Raw genomic sequence first — 26882 nt, 5'->3', positions numbered from 1 at the left:
TTCTTCTTCAATATAACTTTGGCTATTCGGGGTCTTTTGTGGTTCCACACAAATTTGAGTATAGTTTGTTCTAGCTCTGAGAAGAACGCTGGTGCAATTTTGATGGGGATTGCATTGAATGTGTAGATTGCTTTGGGTAGTAATGACATTTTCACAGTGTTTATTCTGGAAGAATTTTTTAAAATAAAGATTCAGTTTCTTAATGTTCAAATGTCGTCTTAAATTTCCAATGTAGTAGTCCTGGTAATAACCTATTTGAACACAAAGGAAAAAATACTGCCCCCCCAAAAACCCTAAAAACTTGTATTTCTCATACTCTTTCTAATAGTAAATATGACAAAGAACACAAGTGACTGTGGTAAAACTTAAATTATCTTAAAATTACATCCTAATATATAAGTGGATTAGAAAAAAATTTTTAAATATCTAACAAATTACATAAAAGGTAAATACAAAGTATTTTAAGACAGTAACACTCTCTCACTTTGGAATTTATGACTTTAATAAATAAAATGAAAGACTCCCAAGGATGAGTCAATAAATCTTTGAAAACCAGCCTGGAAAGAAACATGTGTTAGCAGTCTCTGTTATTCCTTCTGGTCCTTTCTCTGGCCTTGCAGCTCTCCTGGTTCCCTGCTGCCCCGCTCTGCCTGCCTTCCATGGTTGTTTGGCAACATGGCTGTTTCAGTTCAGCCCAGATTTGACCCCACCTCCAAAAAAGTTCTCTGGTTCTCCTTTAAAAGGTCCTTGTTTAAAACCTAAACAAAGCCAAGAGTCACAAACATAGACACACCTTCAAACCACAGAATCCTGATACTATTTGAACTTCCGCTATGCACTAGCTGATAAGATTAGAGGCACAAGGCCTGGACAACTCCCATGTCTCCAGCTTATGGACTGGCCTGTGAGCCATGGCCTCGAGATGGTAACAAGTTTTCTGTCCCCAGAAGTTAGTGGAAAAACCTACTCTGAAGCAAGGCCAGAGCCAACCCATTTTGTCCAGCTGTAAAATATTCACCAGTTAGGGTCTCAATCACCAAGTTCCTGCTTCAGGTCTAAGGTACAGGTTAAACACAACTCTCCCGCTAATTTGCAGAACAGGGCATATGTGACACACCCTAAATTTAAGAAAAGTAGAAGTCCTTTCTTATATCCTAGTTTACAACTCCACTACGCTCCAGAACACGATCCAAGAGAAGCAGAATGCAAACCAAATCTGTAATTTTTAATTTTCTGATAAAATTAAGTAAGTGAAAATAATTTTATTGATATATTTTATTTAACCCAATGTATTCATAATATTATCTCAACATATAATCAATATAAAAACAAACAAGATAGTTTACATTTGTTTTCATAGAAAGTCTTCAACACTGAGAGCACATCTCACTTCAAACTAGTCACGTTTCACGTGCTCAGGAGCCACCTGTGTACCAGTGGCTTCCATACGGAGCAGCACAGCTCTACAGTACTTCCCTTCTCTGGCTCACAAAGACATAGTCATCAAAAAAATCTAACCCTACACTGTGTGAAACCTACAGTGTATAACAGGGACATGGTAAGAATAGGGCTTTTCTGGTACTCTTTATAGTAAGAAGAAAAAAATCTCTTTGACCAAATTTAAACCTCAAAAGGTCTTCATCTACTAGAGAAAGTCAGACCTAAATAACATACCCAAAAATCCATAATCAAGGTATAAAATAATTTTAAAAATTGGAGGATTGCTTCTTGGCCTTTTGGCTAAGATCAAGTGTAGTATCTGTTCCCGTCAGCTTAATATCTGACACGTCCTCTATTGGGGGACAGTATATTAGGTGAATTTTTAGAGCTGGGAGCTGGATTCGGAGCTTGCTCCGTCTACTCCATGCATCACCCTGGTATTGCAAAAAAAAAAAAAAAAAAATTGGAGGAAACACAGAATTACAGAATTTTATCACTAAAAAAAAAAAAAAAAAAAAAATCAGGTGAGTAATCAAGCCAGTTTACAAAAATAGAAGCTAAAATCCAGAGACTTTAAGCAACTAAGTTACACCAGATCAAAAAAAGAAAGTAAAAGAAGCCCAATGATTATTAATGAATGCATATGTTACCTGCACATCTGAATTCCTACTTCCACCTTGTAAAGCGAATGAACAGTCTTCAGGGTCCACTACAAGGGACAGCTGTTTTGACGGCAGAAGAGGTGAGCCAGCACCTTGGCTGAAATTGCCTTGTGAACTTTTTGGACCATCCTCCACAGATTCACTCAAATTGATGACCGAGTCTCTAATATTTGAGATGATCTCATTATTCTCAGCTAGCAAACGCTCCAAATGGTCTATTTTTTCTTGCAACATTGAGAGCTGGCCCTACAATAAAAAAGAAAAAGGCAGCTATGTGAAACTCTAAGATAACTCTGCTGAGGCACACACATTTTTTAAAAAATTATGTGCCTGCCCAAGAGGGCAGCCACTTACCCTTCATTTTCCACTTCTGTAAAAGTGGGATCACAAAGAGCATGAACAGCTGGCAGTGTTGAAACACCAACTTACAGCAGAAAATCTCCATAGCTTCAATCTTTGTATAATCATATTTTAAAACATGTGACAGAAAGACCAAAAATATTTGGAGATGTATTTCCTACTGCCCCAAACTCAGCCCTAAAAGATCTTTGAGTTCTCTGTTATAACTAAGTACAACATACTATGTTCAGGTATGAGATTTTAAATTTAAGTATAACTGATTTTAGTTACTTGAAAGGGTCAAAAAGCGTGAACCTGAAAAAAAAATCATTCCATCATAATTGGCAACCCTTGTGGACAATCCTAAATAAGAAATATCATCTACAGGAAAATCATTTAGTCAACTCTTGATTAGCCATATGCATGAAAAAGACTGGCAAGTACATCCCCCAAGTAACCACAATGTAGGTCATTTGGACTCTCCTACCATACGTACTGTGTGACTTTGAGATTTTTGAAGTGAGCCTTACATTAAGAGGCTTGTCATCCTTATAACATAAACCTTGTTACACAGGATAATAGCTTATGAAAATATGGACAATCTTTGACTTGTTCACTCCTATCTCCGGAATCTCAACTACATGGGAGATACTTAAATAGCTGTCACATGGCCCTTATATTTCTGGAACTCAACAAGAGTTCTCTAGTGAATACCTACTGTACCAGGCATAATGCTACACTGAGAAGACAGATACACCTAGGATAGGAGTCCTTACCTGAACACACACAGTGACACTGTAACTAGCAACAGACACTCAAAAAGTCCCTGCTAGGCTTTGATAAAAATGCACAGTGATAAAATGCACAGTGAAAAAACAACTCTGGACACCCAAGAAGAAAAGTTCTATCATCAGCAAATAATAGGAAGACAGAAAGGAGGAGGAAGGAAGCAGCCAGAAAGAAAGAGGAAGGGAAAAGACAAAACATCTAAATGTCCCAAGGTAAGGAACTGGTTGAATGATTTGTCTATATCATGAAAGTGTTCAGTCCCTGAAAATTTAGAAATATAAATTCTTTAAATATAGAAATATATGAGAAGGCATTTTAGGAGATATAGTGGAGAAAAAAACACTTTAAAAAAGCATGGATAAAAAATAGCATTTTGATACCATCACTTTTTGAAAACACAATACATATGGAAGGCCATAACTGAGATGATAAAAACTGGTTATGGGTATTTAAATTCTATTTTAGTCTGTTATGAATAGTTACTGATTGCGTAATAGGGAAGGCAGGAGATAAAAGGATTCTACTTCCAGGTTAGTGGCCAGTTCAACAAAGGGAGAGGCGAGGTCAGCAGACTAGAATCTTCCCAGGGAAGGCCGCTGCAGCAAACTGTGTGAAATGGACAGAAATCTGAAGAGACTAGAAAAGTTATTTTGAAATGAGGAAAGAAATAGCCAAAATTAAAAGCAAATCAGCAGCACATTGTCTTTGTGGGGAGGAGGGGGGTGGAAGAGCAGAAGATAGTGTCCTGAGACATGAAAGATGCTCTCCCAGGTCTATTTAGAGGCACGTGACAGAAAAATTCCGTACATGTCAAAACTGTAGTCCTTTAAGCTAACTGTCACCTCTGGGGTGGCGGGCTATCTCTAAGACGTAGAACTCTGAAGCCTGTTCATCAGCCTATAGTGAAGCAGGAAGTACAAGGTTTTAGCACAGAATTCATCCAGTAAGACAAGCCCCATTTCCTTTACAGAAAAGCAAGAGAAAGAATACACACCAGTTCACGACTAGAAATGTCAAAGCAAAGGAAGTGTGATGGATCAGTACAATACTAGTTCAGGGCTCAAAGAGAAGACGGCTGAACCATTTAGCTTCCAGGTCAGCAAACCCATTGAGCACGATCATGCAACAAACCCTTCTTTATCAGTCCATATGGATAGATGTTGGTTGAGTGGTTCTCAGTAGAAAGGCCAAAGGGAGCCTCCGACCTCCCCCGCCACTTGGCATAACCCAAAGTTCATCCAAAGAAGCTAAAAATATTTGAGTCAGGTATGCAGCTGACTAATCTGCATATATTTTCCTAAACAGACATGCTATCAAAGGCTGTCTGAAATAAGAGAAAACTTTAATTCACTTATCAAAACATCAGAGACTGCAGCTTTTTGAAATTACTGCTGATGAATTCTGTTGAATATTTCCAATACTGAAGATACAAGTCTACATCAGTGATGCCTGCAATTTCTACCACAGCAGGTAACAACAGTAAATCAAGTTCCTCTGATTCCAAGCAGAATTAGAACATGTTGGCTTGTCTTGCCTCTAGTAAAGCTATCTTCCTCCATAAAATAAAACTTTTGTCTAAAATACCACCACCTAAGAGCTTCTAAAGATGCTGCATGTTTTATTGGACACTTGCAGTATGTAAATTAATACAGGGGTTCCTACATTTCTCCAGACCTACCTGTACTTTCAGGAAAAGATAATTTTGGAGCCATGCACACAGCAGAGCTGCCTAGAGCTCAACAAGCACACACTGAGAAAGGAGAGGGCCCCATCTGGGAATATTCCTGCAACGGCCCTAGTCCTATAACCGATGACTGAGCATATTATTCAAAATAAATACTACAGGAGATGTTTCATGAAAAATAATCCCGAAGGCGCCAAGGACGACTTCGATCTCAATGTAGCTTTAAAGATACAATTAATGATCAGCACCTGAAATTCTGTACTGAATTAATAAGTCCATAGAGAAAATTGTGGCCTAGGGATAAGTCAGTAGAATGGTCTAATGAAAATCATTTTTTTAAACTGTATTATGCAGTGGAATAAAACCTCCCATCTAACAGTTGAAATTCTTGAAATATATATACCTTATAAGCAAATCTGTACACAAGACAGAAGAAAAGTGGTATGACCTTAAAAGGATGCACTTGTAGTCTGCATTAAAGTAACAGGAATCACAGATACCATTTCAATTATGCTGACAAGTCAAAGAATACTGATAGCAACACTGAAAAAGACAATTTTCTGTAGGGTAAGAAAATCACTTGTGAGAAAACCACTTTATTCTTTGATTTGCTAATCAGTTCTATAGGGAGGCCATGGTGTTGTACTGCTGATGAGTGGAGAAGGAGGTCATGCTATTTGATGTATTCTGCTTTTGATGAGAGAGAAAAACTGAATAAAAAAAAAATCACTGATACCAACGACTTTTGAGAGAGAAAAATTTAGAGCCCTCTACAAGGCAAAACAGGATCAGTAGCCACTCAGTCCTATGAACAAAATCAATCAATGTGCACCTACAGTCAAATCTGAAAGCTTGTTACACAATTATAGGCCTCAGGTAAACACTAGCTGCCAGAACTAGCATCGCAGTGATCACTGAAACTCGCCTGAATCTGTACATCAGCATCTTCCTTCCTGTTACAGTGGAAAAAAATGTGTGCCTTCCCCCTCCCTGCTTCAAAGGCCAACACTTGACTGGTGAGCTCCAAACCCACCTCTCTCAATAGCTCAAAGGCTGTGTACTCTTTTGGTTAAAACTCTCTCAACACTGCTTCATCAAACTCCCTTTTCAAAAGTAACTCATTCTCAGTACTATAAATGTAACATTAGGTCAAACTATATGAAATTTGCCATTCTCATAAATCAAATACAATACAGTTCACCAATTTCCTAGGGTTCAACTAAACAGGATATCCTGTCTGAAACACCAAGTCAAACTCCGGTGCTCCTTAGCCCTACAATCCCCTCCCAGGGCCCCAACACCTTCACAGACATACAGAGATTATCAACAGTCTGTACTCATTATCTCTATTCCTTATAAATCCCTTCTCTCTCATCTGCCTGCTGCATTCGGCATGTGCCCACCACTCCACGAAAACTGCCCCTGCACAGGCCCCAATGGCTTCCATGTCATCAGTCATGATAAGCACACACTGTCCTCACCTGACTCATCATCTTGGGGAGCATCTAGCACCCTAGACCACTTCCTCCTGGCAACATTTTCCTCACTTACTCCCAGCTCAACATGCTCTAGGTTTCCTTCTGCCTCCTGTTTACCAGTCTCCTTCTCTCCCCAGTATCTACATAATGGAGGACTTAAGGTTAATTCGTGACCCTCTGCTGTCTGTATACTATCTTGAACTATCTCATCCGCTCTATGGTTTAAATTCCATTTTTTGTACTGATGTCTCATCTTCTTTTCTATCTCCAACTGAAGCTTTTTCGCTGGAAAACAAACACGTACATCCAAATGACGACTCCACTCCTCACCTGGGTTTCAAACTTATGTCCAAAAGAACCCTCCCAAATAACCTTCTGCATCTTGAGAGTCTCAGTAAGTAGCTTAATGTTCATCTAGTTAGTCACTCCCCAGATCTTGGTGGCATAATGGATTCTTCCTCCTTCCTCACCCCTACAGACACATGCAGTTTATCTGTAAACTCTTTCCTTACTGCCTCTAAAATACCAGCTGAATCATTCCAAGTCTCTCCCTCTCAACTGCAACCATGCTGATCCAATCCTCCAACGATCTCTCCTGCCTCATACACAGCAGCTCCTTCACTGCTTTTCCAATTCTAGGCTTACATCCTTCAACCATTACCTACTGCATTTACACTACAATCAGTCAGGACCTGTATCTTTCTATCTAGCCCCACCCACTTAGTTTCACCCTCACCTCCTCTGAGTTCTAAGCCTGTTCCTCCTCAACCCATCTCAAGACTTTCACAAATGCTCTTCCTTTATAGAGTACCTCAAATCCCACCTGAAAATTCCCCTCATCATAACCCTCCCCAGCCATCCTATATAAAATAGGCCTTCTCAGGGGCACTGAAGTGGCTTGGTTGGTTAAGCATCTGACTCTTGACTTCAGCTCAGGTCATGATCTCAAGGTGTGTGGGACTGAGCAGTGCAGAGCCTGCTTGGGAGTCTGTCTGCCTCTCCTTTCCCCTCTCAAAATAAATACATAAATATTCAAATACATAAGGCTTTCTTATGTGGTTCTCTATTATGTCAACTTAATTTTTGCGTTATTACATTTTTTACCCATTTTTTCCATGTAGTATTTATTTCCCCATCTTCATCACTAAAATAATGTCTATCTTGAAAACAGGCACCACAGACAATGTATTCATCACCATAGCCTGATGCCTAGCACAATGCCTGATGCACAAAAGAATTGCAAATATTTACTGGGGGGCTGGGGGAAAAAACTATGTGTAACATTTTTTCTAAGATAAGGAAGCATTAAATGTCATTTTTTGGCACACAGCTCTTACACCAAAAATAATATGAATAAAAACAAAACACTGTAACATTTTTAAGAAAACCCAAAAAATCATCACTGTGACCCAAAACGTAGGTAAGAATGAGAAGGAAAAGTCCTCAATTATAGGGTGATCTTCATGTACTAAGAGGGAAATGATATAGAGTGTGAACCATGTTTGGTCACAGAGACAATCATGACTTTGTGAGTAAGGGAGAATATATCACTCCTCTTCTAGGGCAAGCAGAGACTATGGATTTTGTAAAGTCCAACCACAAGGTTTCAACTTTCACTACCATCAGTAATCATGGCTCAACAGGCTCTGATTTTCAGCTGATGTGGGGGATGGAGAGAGTCTGATAAAAGAATTCAAGGTGATTCTGAAATTCTTCCTACCACAGTATTGATATAAGATCTTCACTCAACCAAATCAAGCCTCTAGTTAAGAGAACTGTAGAGGAAATATAATTACATATTTATAAGATAACCAACAATAGTGCCATTCGAAAGAAACAAAACTTCACTCCAATATGTATGTGTTTGTTTATAAGTCTGAAACTCTAACTCCATACCACCTACCATTCATGATTTCTTTTCCACCTTCTTGTTGGATTTTGTTAGATTCAGTATATTGCTCCATCACATCAAGAGATTTCTGGACCTGGATCCTGTGACTAAATGTGCCACCATGTAGTAAATGTGATTGAGTAAAAGGCTCTAACAGTAACCATCAGAAGCATCTCAAAGACTGCTAAAAATTACAAATCCCAGGAATCCACCCTGGAATCCTGGGAAGAGTCCCAGAAACTGTAGTGTTTATGCTCCACAGGTGAGTCTGGTGATCAGCCAGGTTTGGGACCTGTGTCTCTGACGTCATGCACATCAGTGCAATATCTAAGACAAACAAGCCAAGAATAAGCCTTTGCCAAGTCACCCCTGAACTAGAGGGTAACATAAATTCATACACCTGCATCTTTTGATACTCTGCTTAACCGGGTATTAATTCTCCTTTGATTATCCTTGTACCAGATTCTTCCATTGCATGCTCTAGGATATTATACCTCACCACATTTTTATTTTTAATAACTGTAATTAATGACTACCTTTGTTTTTAATGACTCTCTTTTATCAAATACAGGCAGTTTAGGTGAATGTTTAAGCACATGGGCACTGGGTCAGACGATGTGGGTTCCAATGACAGCTTTGGCACTTACTAGCACTGTGACCTTGAGGAAGCAACTTAATTTTTCTGGGCTTCCGTTTCCTTATAGGAAAAAAGTGCTAATACCTATTGCCTGGAATGGTTATAAAAGAATGTAGCACAGGGCCCGCCACCAAGCAGGCATTCAAGAAGACATTACTTCTGCTGCTGCTATATAAAAGCATGGCTTTCCAAAATCACTTTGAAGGTACAATTTTCCAGGGCACAACAACTATGATTAAAAACAGACTCTAGGGGTGCCTGGGTGGCTCAGTTGGCTAAGCTCTTGATTTTAGCTCAAGTCATGATCTCACAGCTTCTGAGTTTGAGCCCTGCATCAGGCTCTGAGCTGACAGTGCACAGTATGCATGGGATTCTCTCTCTCTCTCTCTCTCTCTCTCTCTCTCTCTCTCTGTACCTCCCTTGCTTGCTCCCTCTCAAAACAAACAAACAAACTTAAAAAAAAAAAAAAAAGAACATACTCTAAAGCCAAAAGTATTATCATCAAAATGGCAGCATGGGGATCCCAGCTTCCATCCTCCCACCAAGATCAACAGTGAAAAAACTGTATGAACAACTGCTGTGGTACAGCCCTGGAGTCCACTCACAACACAGTGGAACAAAACACCTGAGAATAACCACACAGTAAAAGAAGGAAGACTGCTTCGTTTTGTGTTCATCATCCCATCCCCCAGGCCAGCACCGCTCACTGCCAAAAGGGAAGCCCCCAGCAAGAACGAGTTCCCCTTGCTAGGAATAAAGCAGGGTAAACCAGGATTCTGAGTAGTGAGTGCCACACAAATAATATGTAGAGATATCTAGGAACAAGGGAAAAATTAAAAAAAAAAATACAGGCTAGCAATAGCGGCCACACAGCGTGAACAAGAATGGTTCACAAGGACCTGCTCTACAGACAACCACAGCAGCTTTCACCACTGAAGAAGGAACCAACGGCCAGCAGAGCTGTCATCGAACCCCTCACAAGTACTGGCATTAGCTGATACCAGCCACCTGTGTCCCTCCTATTCTCTCCCCACTCGGCCTCTCTGGAACCTATGAACCACACCAGCAGCCAGCCAGGCCTCCGTGGCTGCTCAAATGTGAGACTCCAGCCCAGACCCTTGTGGCTGACCCCTACTACCATGGACCTAGCCCCTCCAGCTGTGCACTTGCATGCTGCCAACCTGACGCTTGTCACCAGCCTTCACTGCCTGCACACACTCAAGAAGAGACTGTGCAGGCATAGGAGAGCAAGTCTATAGCCAGGGCCTCCACAGCTGCTTGTGGGCATGGAGGAGGCCCTGTCTTCAGCCACTAGCCTGTACCACCATGCTCACCTGGCACCAAACATCCAGCTGTGGAACTGCATGTCCTCAGCCTGACCCCCATCACCAGCCTCCACTGCTGTGTGTCCACGGTGAGACTGAGCCATCATGATAGTACACATCAAAAACCAGGGCCCCTGCAACCACCAGTGCATCCACAGTTGGCCCCAGCCCTGGCTGCCTGTCTTGGCTCCTACCACTATATGTATGTCTGCAACTGGCCCCTGCCACTACACAGGCCTCTGCAGCTTACGAGGCATCCAGCTTTGGACACCACTGTTGCCTGCCCTGGCCCCTACCCACTGGGCCTGGAGGTGCCAATGAGGACTCAAACAGCCTTCACAGTCACTGTGGACACCCTTTAGCATTTGCCAAGGACCCAAGAGTTGTCAATGCTGTGGACCCGAACAACATCAGCCAAAGAGACATCATGCCACCCTCAAAACTGATGGTGTCACATGCTCCTGTGCTTGGTGCCCTACACCACTAGAACTTGCGTCACACGTGGGAGACCTGGGGTCACAAGTGGGGATCACTAGCACACTCCAGCTTCCCCTCTCCCCCACAAGTGAAAGACTTCTCTTACCAATGTCAGTCCATACAATCCAGTGAGGACTACTACTTCAAAAGCATAAACATCCACACAAGGTTATAGGGATCACACAGTATCTGGAAGACATGACTCTACTAAAAGAATACAGTAAACCTCCAGTAACTGGTCCCCCAAAAATTGAAATATAGGAATCGCCCAACAAACAATTAAAATAATGTTCTAAAGGTGCTCAGTAGTTGGTCCGAGGGTTGTGGGTTATCGTTAAGCTGATTAAAGGTGCTCAGAGTTATAAGAGAACACAGATACACAATTTTAACAACACCAGGCAAACAATAGAAGGACAAAATGAGAGGTTCAACAAAGAGATGGAAAACATAAATAAAAGCCAAACAAATTTTGGAGCTGAAGAAAACAGTGGCTGAAGTGAAGTCAATAAAGAACTTTTAACATAAGACTTGACCAAGCAGAAGAAAGAATAAGTGAGCTCCAAGACAGAACAATTGAAATAATCCAAAGGAGAAAAAAGAAAAAGGAAGGAAAAAGAGTGAAGAAAGCATACATCATCTGTGAGATACCAATAAAAGAACCAATCTGCACATTATCACAACTCAAGGAGGAGAAGAAAAGGAGAAGGATGCAGAAAGCTTACTTAAGAAATAATGGCTGGGCATCTGAGTGGCTCAGTCAGCTAAAGCATCTGCTTTCGTCTCAGGTCATGATCTTCCTGAGTTCAAGTCCCACATCAGGCTCTATGATGACAGCTCAAAGCCTGAAGCCTGCTTTGGATTCTGTGTCTTCCTCTCTCTCTCCCCCTCCCCAGCTCGCACTGTCTCTCTTTCTCTCTCTCTCTCTTAAAAAGGAAGAAGAAAGAAAGAAAAAATGGCGGAGAACTTCTCCAATTGAAGGAGATTTGAATATCCAGGTTCTTGGAGCTAAGAGGTCACCACACCAAATCAACTTAAAGAGATCCCCTCCAAGGCCCATTATAATAAAATAGAATGTTAAAAGCTGTAAGAGGCGGGGAAAGTTTGTTACATATAAGAGACCTCCCATTACACTGGCAGGGAAAGTATGTTACATATAAGAGACCTCCCATTACACTATCAGCAGACTTCTCAGCAGACACCTTCATGGCAAAAGAGAGTGGGATGATATATTCAAAGTGCTGAAAGAGGAGAAACGCCAACCAAAAATACACTACCTGACAAAGTTGTCCTTCAGAAGTGAAGGGGGTACAGACCTCCCCAAACAAAAGCTGAGGGAATTCATCACACAACACCCACCTTGTAAGAAATGCAAAAAAAAAAAAATAGCTCTTCAAGCTAAAATAAAACACACTAATTAGTCATATGAAAACCCATGAAAATATAAAACCCACTGATAAAGGTTATGTATATAGTAATATTCAAAATAATACTTTAATATGGTGAGTGTTAGCCATTTAATTCTAGTAAAAACTTTAAATGACAACAGTATCAAAATAACTAGAGCTACAATAATTTGTTAATGGATACACAATAGAAAAAGGTAAGTTGTGACATCAAAAACGTAAAAGAGAGGGGGAAAGAGTAAAAGGGTTAAGTTTTTATATGCGACTGAAGTTGTAACAGTAAAATAGACTGTTATATCTATAAAATGTTCTATGTAAGGATCATAGTAACAACAAAGTAAAAAATGACAGCTGATTCACACAAGATAAAGAGAAGAGAATCAAAGCTCACCACTATGGAACGCCACCAAGTCACAAAGGAAGGCAGCAAGAGGAAGAAAAAAACATGGAAACTAAACACAGCCAGACAACAATTAATAAAATGGATTAAGTTCTTACTAATCAATAATGACTTTAAATGTAAATGGACTGACTTCTCCACTCAAAAGACAAAGAGTGGCTGGATAAATTAAACAAACAAACAAACAAACAAACAAGATGTAAGCATATTTTGTTCATGTATGTGTATTTGGAAATATCCCCACACAAAGACATACACACAGTGGAATCTTATTCAGCCATGAAAAAGGAAACCTTTCATTTGTGACAACACAGATGGAGCTTGAGGATACACTAAGTAAAATAAATTAGACAAGAAAGGTCACATACTTTATGATAGCACTTGACAGTAGACTGGCAGAGGCTGGGAGCAGGAATGGAGAGAGGTTGATCAAAGGGTATAAACTTAACTTATTAAAAAAACAAAAACAACAAAACAAAGTGAAAAAACCCACTTCCAGTTATGAGTAAGTTCTGAAAATCTAATGTACAGCATGATGATTATAGTTAATACTGTATTACATACTTAAAATTGCTAAGAATAAATCTTTAATGTCCTCATCAGAAAAAAGAAATGGTAATTATATGACATGATGAAGTTGTTAGCTAACACTATAGTAATATCCATCTTGTAATATCCATATAAGTGCATTAAATCAACACATTGTATAATTTAAAGTTATACAGTGTTATACGTCAACTATATCTCAATAAAGCTGGAAAATAAGACAAAAAATAAAGCCCAGTCAAATTTAAATTATGGCTCTACTATCCCAGTGCAACCTTGGGCAAGTTACATAACTTCTCTGTGCCTCAATTTCCTCAGCAGATAATACCTGACCCAGAGGGTGATTATGAGTGCTAAATTAGTATGTAAAAATCAGTTTAAATAATGCTTGGTGTGGTAGGAGAATAATGGCCGCCCCAATGATGTCCATGTTCCAATCCCTGAAACCTGTGAACCTGTTACTTTAGATGGCAAAAGGTATTTTGCTGATGTAACAAGGATTTTGAGACAGGGGAAACTGTCCTAGAGTATTTGGAGAGGCCCAATGTAATCACATGGGAAAAAAGGAGGTAGGAGGCAGAGTCAGAGGACATCTAAACATGGAAGAGGAGGTCAGAGTGGTGCCATACTGGAAGAGGGTCTTGAGCCAAGAAATGCAGACAGCCTCTAGAAGCTGGAAAAGACGAGGCAATCGCTTCTGCCCTAAAGCCTAAAGAAGAGATGCAGCCCTCTCAACATCCTGATTCTAGTCTACTAAGGCCCATGTCAAATTTTAGACTCCCAGAAGTGGAAGATAATACATATATTTTTTAAGCCACCAAGTTTGTTGTGATTTGTTACAGCAACAATAGGAAACTAATACATCCAGTAAAGAGTGGATCCTCTATAAAATAACCCTTAGAAAGTGTCCTTCCAAATGTAGTCCCTTTTAGAAACAGTCTATCCAATCCCCATCAGAAGAGTTGCAGCACTGTGAGCCCCAGCAGCCCAGAGCCCAGGCAAGAGAACAATGAAAAGTGAGATCATGCATGTGACTACACAATCTCTTTCCCAGGGGCGGATTTTGGTCTAACAAGACCATGTACTTATATTTGAGCAAAGGAGGCAGGGACTTTATAGTTAAGAGTATTTTTCTGGGAAAGAAACATCATCATCTTCATCTTGGACATTTCTAGGATCAAGGAATAAAAGGTGCTTTTAAAGCTACTCTGGAACTATGGCGGGGCAATCAGAATAAACACCGCACACCACATGGCTTGGACCAAGGTAGGGAGGTGGAGGAAAGAGGAAGGATTTGACAAGACAGAGGAACTTAGGGAAGGGAGCGACAGGAAAAGAAGAAACACAGCCTTTTTGGGTTTTGTTTGTTTGTTTCTTTTGCTGAGGCAACTGGGAAGATACTGGGTAGCATTTTAGGGAAGTAAGGAGTGAGTCCTGGGGAAGGAGCAGGAGGAGGGGCAACGGTTCTGTTCTGGAACCATTACACAGCTGTGGTGTCTAATGTGGTATTAGATAGTGGAAGTATCAGGGAGACACCGAAGTCTGAAAGTCAGGAGAATACATGAGTGGTCAGTGTGAATATGAATTTAAAGCAATGGATACTAATGGGGATTACCTAGAGAGAGAGCAGAGATCTGCCTTTAATAACTGTAGGAGGCTCACCAGGCAATTCTCACACATCCCCAGTGAAGAGGCACTGTATTAAAACTAAATATAAAAACAGTGATTTGGTAGAAGAGAGTCTGTGTTTCCAGCAGGGTGTCGCGGTTACAGCAGTAGCTCCAGTTCTGTCAGCCGCTATTCAGCTACACCAAAAACCCTGCTACTTAGTCAGATCCCAGGCACTTAAGAGGAGGGCATTTGGGTTTCATAAAATGACAAGAAACCCCTCAAGTGATCACTCCTTGTCTCAAGATGTGTAGTGCTGAGGCCCGAAAAACTGTGAACTGAGACTGGGGCCGTATTTTTATGTGTAACTCTCCCATGTTGTTACAAGCCACACACCACAGTGAAAAACGACCTTTTAATGGTGTTTTCCAGACCTGAAGCTTATCATGCCTGAATCTCTTCCAAGGTATTATTGTCTTTGTGCTTCCACTCGTCCACTCAAAGAAATAAATGCGTTCACCATGTGAGCACAAAGAACACTTAATTACATAAAACCTTGCCAAAACAGAGGAGCAGTGGGTTTTGCCTTGGCAAATCATTATTCATAAATCTCACACGTACCTAGGTATGACGTTAATAGAGGCTACTTGATGCAGACAGACAAGAGTGCCAGGTGACTGCAAAGGGAAGAGCTGGCACTTCAAGCTCACCTTGCCTTGCCCCAGTAGGGTACCCTCGAGATGCTGCGCTGCCACAATCACTGTGCCTCCCGGTCCCGACCTGTAATTAACAATAGGCCATACCAGTTTTCCCCCACTTTGTGAACCCCGACCCTCTGGGAACACCCATCCTTTTGCCACTCCCAAATATGTGATCAGGACTCCAGCTGCTGGCACACTCTCCAGGCTCCAGGACGCAGCTCCCTCCCCACCCTATAAGTCTGCAGATGTATGCTGAGATTGGAACCATAAGGCCCACACCCACACCACCCAACGCAGAGCTGCAGAGAAACCACCTCCTGTTAAGGCAACGTTTTAGACACGAAGCTATTGTATAAAGTGAGATTAGACAAAATGGGTATCTTCTTAAATATGATGATTAGACCAAGGGCTTGTAAGTAGTGCAACGCATTTAGATTATAAAATATTTTCATGTAGGGCAGTTTTGTGACTTTCAGCTACATTTAATGACTACAATGAAGTGGTGCTAAGCAAATCAGGTGTTGACTAATATAATATTTCAGTACTTTCCCAACTGTGCTGTGAAACATTACCTTCCTTTGTATTTTTTTTTGCAAAAATTGTTTTTGAAAGCCTCACTGATTTTCATTCTACAACATATTTTTAATGTATTTCTATTCTTATACATACCACTCTGAGATAATGTCAACAGTGTGTCCCACCCAAGAACATGAAGGAAAGTTCATGGGATATACTTTCAGGCGGCAATGACTCCCAAGGAACCAGGGTCATGCTGTCATATGTCACCTGGCCAATGACTGCTGGTCACTGCTGCTAATCTGTCCTTTGTTTTTTGAGATAGGCCTGTCTTTATGCACAAGGGGTGTCATTATGTACTATTTATACTACCTAAACTCATTGTGCATGGATGAATGGCATACATTGTATGTTACGATCTGATAATAAAAGTTCCATAGACATGTTTACCTAATGTAAAAAGAGAAGAACTGCAGTGGAAAAAGCAAATCAACCCAAACAGGGTTAGCCTATTAAAACAAATGCAACTGACACGACTAAGAGGGTTTTTCATACAGAAATAGTTTTGGGGGCCTCTGAAGACATTGTTGTTTTAAGTAGGTAATCAGCCTGGCTCCAATTTTATTTATACTAATCATCTCTTGAATAAGCCCATTCTATTCCGTACTGACAGAAGAAAGGTAAGTATTTGGCAAGCCCCATCTGAATTTTTATAAATTCTGAATTTCCTAACTTTTCTGTACAAGCAGCAAAGATTCTAAAGCTTTATAAATCCTTTCCTACAAACTTTATAAAAGTCCATCTGAACCAATTGATCTACAAGGGCAAGATGGGGCATGGTAAATACCACAGAAGGAACCAACCCAACAGTAAGACACAATATGGCGTATAAAAATGTAATGAAAACAAATTTCTAAGTACCACACAGTCAGCTATGAAGTTGAGTAAAAGATACAAATTCCTCGGTCTCTTCTCAAATCTTTTTTTCTTTCTTTTCAACAATCTTTGGCTAAATCTTTTCCCTAAACATTCCAAGAAATACCTTGCATCTCAAGTGTTGGCCTTGGGCCAAAGACCGTTATAATTTCTTCAGTTTGGGGAGAGGGTGTGATCCACCATTAATCAAAAAAGTAAGGCCTCTTTCTTACTATCAACAAGAGGCAGTTTGGGGGTACTCAGAAATTTGTCTGACCTTAAAAACAGCCTTATGCTATGAAGCTCCTATTTCAAATGTTGCCTTCTTATCTTTAAATCTATCTTTCCCTCTTTCTTTCTCTTTCTCACACATAGACACACACCCAGGCAGAGACAGAAAGTGAGAGAGAGAGAGAGAGAGAATTACCTATTTTCTGTTCTTATAACCTAGAAAAAAAAATACTTTAGCTCCATAATGTGGGCCAAAAATGAGAAGGGTCTTTTTTAGTCTCCTACTAAAATGCTCCTTCAAAATCTCTCCTTAGGATAGTCTTATCTTTTCTTAGGTATGCTGATCAATGAGCTGGTTTCTGGCAATTTGAATACAAGCTGCTTCATTTTATTAGCATCTGCTACACAATGATCTTAATACAAGAAGTGTAGCTTTTGGCTATAAGAAATGTTCCTTGGCTGTCTGCTCTCCTCACAAAGCACAGTCCTAAGTGAGCTCATTCACTCAGACTCTGCTGATGACGACCAGGTCAGCATCTCCCTTCCCTCATCTCTCACTTGGGCACCCCAGCCCACATGGCCAATCCACTGACATCCACTTCATCATACATGAACCTGAGCTTTGCTTCCCAAACCAGGTTATTTTCCAGACTATCCCTTTCTGCAAACTGTATTAGCTATTTCTCCAAATGTCCCAAAGGAAAAAAGTGGGAAAATTCTTCATTCAAGCCACGACCATATTACCCTTTATTAAAATCTGTTAGAAAGCCCTGATGCTTCTTTTTACAAAATGTCTGCACACGTTTTCCTCTTCCTTTTGATTCTAGCCATTTCAGTACTGGTACATATAGGGATTTAGTGCCTTATGTCTGTATTACCTCAAACAGATTCTCAGCTGCTTTCCTGCTTTTGAGTCTTCCTACACAGTGCTACCAGAATAATCTAGATTGAAAACTCTTAGCTCCCTTCCAGGTCTAAATTTTCTATGAAATTAATTCTCCAGCATGGCTTTTCTCAAGCAGCTTCCTGACATACTCAGTAACTTTGAATGGTTCACTACCATCTGAGTCACATAACTTCTCAGACTGGCTCTCAGGGCAAATCACAATCAGATCTCAAACTCTCTATCATGTTTTCCCAATTACTCTTTATAAGCACCAAAGATCCCAAATCCAACCAATCTCCTCACCTCTTCTCATGGTGCAAGGCTCTTTCAGTACCCAAGACTTTAGAAGCTCTGTACTCCACACTAGGAAAGCTCTTTCTTCAAAGTCCTACCCAAACAGAAAAGCCTGGCTTCTGTCCCAGGTCCTCTGGTCAACTTGAGCCAGGCCTAAGTGCTGAATTCCCTGCAAGGCCTCTGCCCTTATACCTAGAATAAGAGTTAAGAACATGGACTCTTATTTTATTCTTAAGTCCTGTGTCCCAAGAACCCCTGTACAGTGCCTGGTACATAATATGCACTCCATAAATCTGTTGATTGGTAATAACTAGTTTTGATAATAATTAAATAACATTCAGCCGTCTCTAATTGTTTCACAAACGGCAGTTGCGTTCCCTCAAATTACTAAGATGCTCTCACAGAGCAAGTAACGTTATCCAGTAACCTCTACGGTAATTTCCATAGCACCTAACACAAAGAAATTCTCAAATATATGTTGAGTAAAGTACAACAGCAAGCACTGAATTACAGGCCAGGATGCATATCCCGGGTATGCTGACTCGTTAGGGGACCCAGGGCAAACTGATGAAGTAAAGTTTATGTGTCTCAGTGTCCTTATCTGAAAAATCAAAAACTAAATGACTTGATCTGGAAGGACCCTCCCTACTCTAAAATTCTATGCCTGACTTCTTCATATTATGATTTTTCTAGGGGCCCTGGTGAGTGTTAAAAGAATGACTATCTCCACAGATTCTCAAAATGCAGATCCAGGACTTTTTTATGGAGAAAGTAAGTCTGAGAATAAATGGTATTCTCTGGCTTCTATCTGCTAACATTCCACAGGTAAAAATGTTACCACAAAGACCAGGGCCCACAAATCCCACATTCTTCCATACTTGTGCCATGAAGGATCAGGGGTGAACTGTTACAAAGTCTATCTTTAGCCCCAAAGTACAGCCTCACCCTGAATGGGAAGCAGAGCTTCCCATCACAAAACACCATCAGCCCTAGAAGAAAACATGTGTTTACAAGAAAAAAAAAAATCACTGGCCAATTTCCTAGTTCTCAAGACTCCTTCCTCATTCAGGACGAGGAGGTTCACTGGTGGGGAAAATGTCGTATCTGAGGCCTCCCAAAGGTGGACTACCTGCAAAAGAAGTCAGTGAGAAATCCACGTGCATGTGAAAAATTTACAAATGTATTCATTTAAAAATAGGGGAAAATACTTAAAAATTGCAACACCGCTCAATGAGGCTCATTACATTCACTTTGTTCAGACTAAATGTACTACAATTTAATGATAACAGTACAATCTCTGAGGACACAAATGAGATGGTAGCCTGTGCCAAAAGGAATGAAGAAAGTCACACATAATCTTCAAGAAGCATGAAGAAGATCAAAATTAGCAGGAATTAATTACTCTTGGATGAGCAGCAGTCCAGTGCCCATACAGACATGCTGGTAGTTCTCTGCCTCCAAGGCGAGTGGCCTTCCGGGTCCCAGGGAGGCCTGCCAAGTTCCAGCCCAGATCCACAGTCCATGAAGAAGACCCCTGGACCTGGGCTCTCCCTCCACAACACTAACTAACCCAAGCAGTCTGATTAGGCTCTGAATTCAGCCCATCCATGAATTACAGCAAATCTAAAATACAGTAGAGTCATGTTTTTGATCTGGAGACTACGAATCAATTTAGCAGTTCATGCCCCAGAACCCTCCATCCCAGGGCAGTTCTGCAGTAAGAAACCTGCAAGTGATAGAAGGGAAACAAATTAAACATGTCAAACATGTTCATTCTCTAGTACAGAAATTCCCCAAGGATACTTGGAAATCTGTGAAACATGTATATAACACCAGTTTTAAACCACACTCTCAACACACACACTAAGTTTCACTAAGTTTATCGAATAACCAGGTGACAAGAATTTTGTTTTCAACATACACCTCTGCTTCAACAGATCTAACCACACCATTTGCCTCTAATGTTAATAATAGAAAAATACAAGTTAAACCCCAGACTGGCAACCTTCTTAGTAAAGGGCCAGACAGTAGATATTTTAGGCTTTGTGGGCCAGAGAGTTACTGTGGCAACTACTCAGCTGTGCTCAACTCCTGTAGTACAGAAGCAGCCAGAGATGATTTGTAGAGAAATGAGTGTGGCTAGGCCATGAAATATTTAACCATTTGAAAACATAAGAACCATTTTTAGCTTATGGCTCTACAAAAACAGGTGGTGGGCCAGATTTGACCACAGTTCGCTGACTTAGGCAGAGTTCATGATCAGAGACCTGGGGCACAAAAGGAAAGAATTCTTGCCAAGAACGTCATTCTTTTCCTACCCCACTTCCATCATCCTTCCTTTTAAAAAGGCTACTTAAAATAAGATGAAATGAACAAGAGGGAAGTCCATCCACTTCCTGCATTTTGTCAAGAAGGAATAGCAAATGCAATAACTAGAATCATCAAAATTCACATAAATAAAACAAATACATTGAAGAAAGTAAATGGCCTGCCTGAGAAAACTTCACATATCTCAAATTATGTTTGAGTAGGACTTTTATACTACATACTACCTTGTTACTTATCAATGTATCTTATCTTCCTAAGCAAAAGGACAAGGGGAATATACCTGGGCTACTTTCAGCCTCTAATTCAACCTGCAGAAAGTATTTACTATCACCTGGCCATAATGTTTTTCTCAGCATAAGTCTATTCAATTTTAAAAAAGGGAGTTTTATTACAATAATCTTCCACTTTTTCTTCAACTTGCATGTGAACACAATATCTACACTTGTGTTTTCTGTAACATACTGAAATTTAGAATCCTTAAAATGTACGTGAATTTCAGGCATCCAGAGAAAGGATACATTTCATAAAAAAAAAAAATGCTACTTCTTCTTTTGAGTATTAGAACTAAGTCTTCTGATCTTTCCTTCCTAAAAAGCAAAATGCTAACAACGTGCAAGGAGTATAAATAACAGGCCTTTTACCAAGGGATTTTCAACAGGGTTGATTTCTTCCCCAAAGGAGACTTAGCAGTGTCTGTAGACATTTTTGCTTGCTACACTGGGGGAAGAAAGAAAAGTGTTTCTGGTTAATACTGGGTGGACACCAGGGATGCTGCAAAGCATCCCTACACGGCACAGAACAACAAAAGGTGTCAGAGTTTTCAGCCTAAGTACTTCAAAGATGACCTTTGATTTAGAAAATAGTATGTTAGATTTACAAATACAACATAAAATATTTACTGGATACCAGCTATGTGCTTGTCTGCATAACAGTTCAAATGACATGACATTAAATATACTATTTCACAAAAGTAACATTACAACCTGGAGACTCAGTTCCTTCAAATCAGATGATTTATTACCTATTACAAAGCAAATGTAGCAATACTCAAGCCCTAGGTCATTCGGTATAATCACCCCTCAAATTTGTTTGAACCTAAACATGGTTTCTAAAATTAGCAGCCTGGCTTGAAATTTACAACTGAAGCAGAAACCCAGTTTAGCCAAAATAGCCTACCTCCATTCCTGATCAACCTGCTAATCACAACCATGAAAAGAAGGAAAACCCTCTCTTTGGGAGTTCTTCCTTCTCTCCTCAGCTCTTGGTTCACAGTAAAAGCTGATGCTACCAGGAACTCGACCACTAAGACAGAAGGGGTCAAAAGCACAAGTAAGGCCTTTCCAATCCAGCAACCAGAGGTCATATCCCATGCTCTTGAATATCCTCCCGCTTTCTTAAAGATCTCTCTGGAAGCAAGGGAACAACAAGGGAAAACTAGGACCACTGGGATTGAAGAATAACGCAGGGGATGAACAGCTGCTATAGAACTACTATTTCCAGGAAAAATCTCAACACTTATACCAGTCTGTTAAAAAAGACCAAGGTTTTAACATCTATCACACACACACACAAAAAGCTGACTCAAAGTAAAAACAACAAAAAAAAGTGGTAATTTTAGTTAATTTGCCTACAGCCCAGATACCCCTTAAAGCTAATTAATGAGTCACAGAGAAAATGCCTTTCAGAAAATAGGATTACAACATCTCCCAAACAAAAGTATTTGTTTAGGCGCTGAGAGCAGTGCTGATCTGGAAACAGCAAATTCAATTCAATTAAAAAAATAATAAACTTAAGTCTTCAGACCAGATGCACTCTTGTCCCAGGTGGTGTATAGGAAGTGAGCTTGGGTCTTAGAAAGACCTACTGGGCATGAGTTCGGTCTGCAGAATTGCTGATCTCAAGAGAAGGTGGTGGAGACCAGCCTCTGCAGAGGCTTTCTTGTTCTTGCATTCCACCTCAATGCCCATTTGCCACCACTGTCAAAGTTCCATCATGTCCCCAAAGTCACAGATCTCAAAGATTATAGCCCTCTAAATGAAACAAAATCCCATACACAACTGCACTAGCCCTAGCAAGAAATGCTATAACCTAGAGAGAGCACTAGAGTATGGAGAAGTAAGTAACATCCTTTTTTCTATATATCATTAAGATTTGCATATTTAAGCATATCTTTATATGAGTTTATTTGCAATTAGAGTTAAAAATCCAAAGGCATAAAAGCCTCCACATTCCCAAGTCTTTTAAACGAGTATCTTAAAGACATCCTCACTTTCTTGCTTAATAACTGTTATCTGGGCAAAGATAAAGTCTGAACTTCACTCTCACATTTTCTATCAGAGTCTCAATCTCTGAACAGACTCCCAAGAGTTAATATTAATCCCTACGGTCACAGTCTACACTAAAGATTAATCATGTGTAATACAAAACCTGAATTATTAATTTAATTCTCCAGATCCAAACGGAAGACATTAATAAGACATCCCATTACATACAAGGTGGACAGTAAGCAATTTGTGAAATCTGGATTATAAGAAGTGATGAAGAATTTCAGGAAGACCTTAACCATATCTCTTTTCCATCTGCTAGAATTCTTACATACCTCAAAGTATCTTTCAGGGCATTAGACCCTGGCCAGCCTCTCAAGTGTAGTGTAAGTTTAATTAATTTTTCTAGCGGAGATTTATTAATCCTGAAATACATACAGAAGCTAACACAGACAAGACCACCTGTTGCCTCCAATCCTCAAAGGAATTCCTCCCAGGAGCACAGGGGAAAGCCTTCCAAAGACTATGTCAGAGGTACGCAGCTGCTTGCTCCAAGGTAGGACAAATGGAAGCACCCTGAGTTGGGCCTACTTCTACCCTAGAGTCTGGCCAAGGGGTAGAAAACAAAAAGTTGGAGGAAGGAAAAAGGATGAAAGCCAGAATAACAGCAGATAGACTGCTCTCAATTTTGGATGGTTTTAAAACATCTCTTGCTTACAAATAGACCATATACATCACTGAAGGTGCCACATTAACTAAAAGAAACTAAAATCCTAAATCCTAAACTAAAATTCAGTGGAAATCAAAGCCTTTCTAGATAAATCATTCTACTAGACAACAAAAATGATACATAGTGACAGACTAGCTTGCTTCAAATTCACCAAAGATATATAATATATTGCAAGCTCCTTTTGTTATGTTTGGTGTTCTCATCAAATTAAGGTTTACATGGGAGTTAGGAGTAGTGAAAAAAAATTAAAAGCAACTCAAAAGACTGAATGCTGTGCCGCATAATGGTTTTCATTACAATATTTAGCTCCAAAGTGAGCAACAAGACATTCTGAGCGAGAGAGAAATCTCAAACATTAAACGTTTCAGAAAAAGGAGCACATTCATTAGAGCTTCATAATGAAAGTTCCTTAAAAAAAAAAGTCATAAGCTAAGAAACCACAGAGCAACATGCTCTATCTTCCACATCAAACCTTTTCTGCAGGCAGACTAAGGCCTAAACATTAGGCAAAGAACTCATATGAGCTAGTACAGTATTAGTGGCCGAGAGCCTAGACTCCACAGGCCACCTGTTCAAATCTCACTGTTTAGTTTTGTGACTTTAGACAAGGTAATCTTTCTGTGTTTCAGGTTCCTCATCTACTGGTAGTGGGAACTGAGTTTATCCCCTAAGATACAGAAGGTTGATATCAGACATACAAGAGTTGGGCTTACAGAGCATTTATCCTGTCTACCTGTTTGGCTCTCCAAAATTAAATCACTAATAAAAGTGCTTTCTTCCTGGACTGAAAATCCAGTCCTGAAAATCTGAGACTGGCAACCTTAAGTATAAAAAGCTCCACCTTCCAAATCCTCTCCGCTTGCACACAGAACACAATACATACAAGAGCCTTCTCTTCCAGCAACCACCGTCACTTTCCATCAAGTGCATTCTGCTCTATGCAGGACTTCAGCCTCCTAAGGAGGACTAAGGCTGGGTATTAAAGTATTGGAATTAACTTTGCTGAAAATTTCCCAGTAACTGAATGAGTCACTCACTTCTTCAGAAACAGTAAAATGTCAAGGTTGCCAGAAAACCCCAGCCCCAGATGTTTGCATAAATCACTTCCAAGTGATCATCACGCCAAAGCCAAAGGACATTATTCAAGAGAGCAGCTTAAGTAAAATATATCAGCTTTTATGATTTTTCCTGTAATGGAGAAATTTCTGAAAATGTGATTCCTGGGGTGAAAAAAATCACAGCAAGTTTAGTCCCCAAATTATACAATATATTAAGGAAGGCTTAGAATTCCTTTTGCTATGACTTAAGAAGGTGAGTCCCCCACCTTTTCTTCTTTTTTTAACTTTTATCTGGTCTTATCAACAAGCACTGGACAAACTCTAAAGTCAAGACTGAAAGATGCTCCACAGTGCTACTACCTAAGAAAAGACTTTAAATTTTTGTAAAACACGTCTGCAACAAGATTCTAAGACCTATCACCTGCAAAACATTTTGGGGACTCTGTATGAAAGACAGCATCCACGAAGAGGTCTTTTCACTTTCATAATTTAATTTCAATTAAATTCAAGCCTTTTGCCCTAGCACAACACAAGAACAAATGGCAAGGACATTCTCTGGTCACTTACGTTGTCCAAAACTACAACAACAAACAATCCTCCCCAAAAACACATCGTCAACCTGTTCAATATCCCTGGGTCGAGTAGTTGTTAGATCAGCTTGTCATGGCTTTGAGTTCTTCTGATTCATTCATTACAGAGGATACACAACACCCGGTTTTGCTAAAATTTCTGAAGTGTACAGGTCAGGGGCAAAGAACTTGAAACTGAAAACGCACAAGCGGTGCGGTATCCTTACAAACAGATTGTCTGTTTGCTTATTTTTAGTAACTTTAAATAAAAGACTTAAGACGGGTGGTTTCCTAACTCGGTGGAGAATTTGACCACTGGGCGCAGGACTGAGCGCCCCACAGCTTCCGGCTTGAGTATAACACGCGCTTCCCTACTGGGCTCCCACGTCTGCTCCAAACAAACGCTATGTAATATCTGAAGAATGACGACACTAAAATCAACCCTACAGATTCACATCTAAGAGGTCTGTAACACGACACAAACTTTTGCTTATTTCTCGAGAGACAGTGGGGTGACAAAACAGACCAGATGGGGTCTGTTCGATCAATTTTCGCTACTGGGGGCTCGCAGGGGTTCTGTGCAGCTTAACCCTGTGTGGGCCGAGGGGCTGGCTGCCCAAGAGCAGTAATCGGGCGCTGCGTCGGTTCCCCAGCCGGCAGGTGCCCGAGGCCACCCCAATAGGCCCGAATGCGAGTGCGGGAACATGGCCACTGCCCCGGAGCGCGATCCCGCCACCGCTGGCCGCCCCGCACTTTGTTAACTCGGAGCGCCCGGGAGGAGGAGACTCACGCGTCTCGGTCGCCGCCGTCCGAACGCTCCAGAGCCCGGGCAGGAGGAGGCTCGAGCCTCCCCCAGTTCGGCCTCGCCCTGCCCCGGCACGGAACCTCGGCGGGAGGGAGAGGTCGCGAAGCCGCGAGGAAGTCAGGGCCCCCACGCCCACGCTCGTGGAGCCCCACGCCGCTGCTTACCTGAGGAAAGGAACCCTCGCGGCGCGGGCTCTTGGGGTAGTCTAAATGACCCCGGTCCAGCATCAGGTAGAGCGAGAAGATCACCACACAGAAGATCGCGCTGCCGAACACGGTGAACTGGCGGCTTAACTTCATTTTTCCTAGATAGACTCGAGGCTAGCACACTGTCCTCAACCAAAAGAGGAGGGCGGGCTGTGGACTCCTGCAAGCGGCCGCCGGAGGCTCCCTGCTCCCGGGCTCCAGCTCTCCGCGCCTTGGGCTGTGGGTGCGGATCCCGACAGCGCTCCGCACCTTGTCTCCGGCGCCACCACGCGCCCTCGGCCTTTGCCCGGGCCCACCGCCCTCCCTGGGGTCGAGCGGCCCTCCTAAGGCGGGACCCGCCTGCAGCCCGGAAGGGGCCCCCGCAAACTTGATCCCGAGCTCAGCGCCGGCACCCGGCAGGGCGCGCAGGGCAGGCGGAGAAGAGGTCGCTGTCCGGACTTCCTGCCACCACCGCCCCGACCGAGTCAGCAGGAAAAGTTTTCTAGACGAGGGCAGGCGTGTCCCCCTCACCCGAGAGATGCGGGATCAGCGGCTCTGGGGTAGACAGCCCGGAGCTGGGTCCGAGTAGCGCAGGGTAAAAAGAATCGGATCGGGAGGGAGCCGGGCCCCACAACTTAGCTCTGGGACGGCCAGACCCGCCCCCGCGGCGCCGCCCCCGCCAGAGCGCCTTCCTGCCGCCGCCGCCGCCGCCGCCGCGGAG

The 26882-nt window shown here is 41.4% G+C and overlaps 1 protein-coding gene and 1 non-coding gene across 3 annotated transcripts in view; one reads left to right on the top strand and one right to left on the bottom strand.

Moving 5' to 3' along the window:
* The window catches only part of MAN2A1 (mannosidase alpha class 2A member 1), a 160286-nt gene extending 133410 nt beyond the window's left edge, over positions 1 to 26876 (bottom strand). The window contains exons 1-2 of one of the 2 annotated variants that reach the window (XM_029942682.1): positions 26141 to 26876; positions 2091 to 2348 (exon numbers count right to left, since the gene is read on the bottom strand). In XM_029942682.1, coding sequence (XP_029798542.1) covers positions 2091 to 2348; positions 26141 to 26275 — 393 coding nt within the window. In that variant the 5' untranslated portion in view covers positions 26276 to 26876. Of the gene's footprint in view, positions 1 to 2090; positions 2349 to 24427; positions 24468 to 26140 lie in introns of those variants that run through there. The other variant, XM_029942683.1, reaches the window with a different exon arrangement.
* Positions 1721 to 1917, top strand: LOC115295128. The gene has a single exon (XR_003910351.1). It is a non-coding gene; the product is annotated as a U2 spliceosomal RNA (small nuclear RNA).
* Positions 26877 to 26882: the final 6 nt, after the last annotated feature.

Source organism: Suricata suricatta, chromosome 6 (genome assembly GCF_006229205.1).
Source record: "Suricata suricatta isolate VVHF042 chromosome 6, meerkat_22Aug2017_6uvM2_HiC, whole genome shotgun sequence".
Classification (NCBI taxonomy): domain Eukaryota; kingdom Metazoa; phylum Chordata; class Mammalia; order Carnivora; family Herpestidae; genus Suricata; species Suricata suricatta.
Note: the sequence above shows the minus strand (reverse complement) of the source record. Positions and strands in the feature narration are given on the sequence as shown.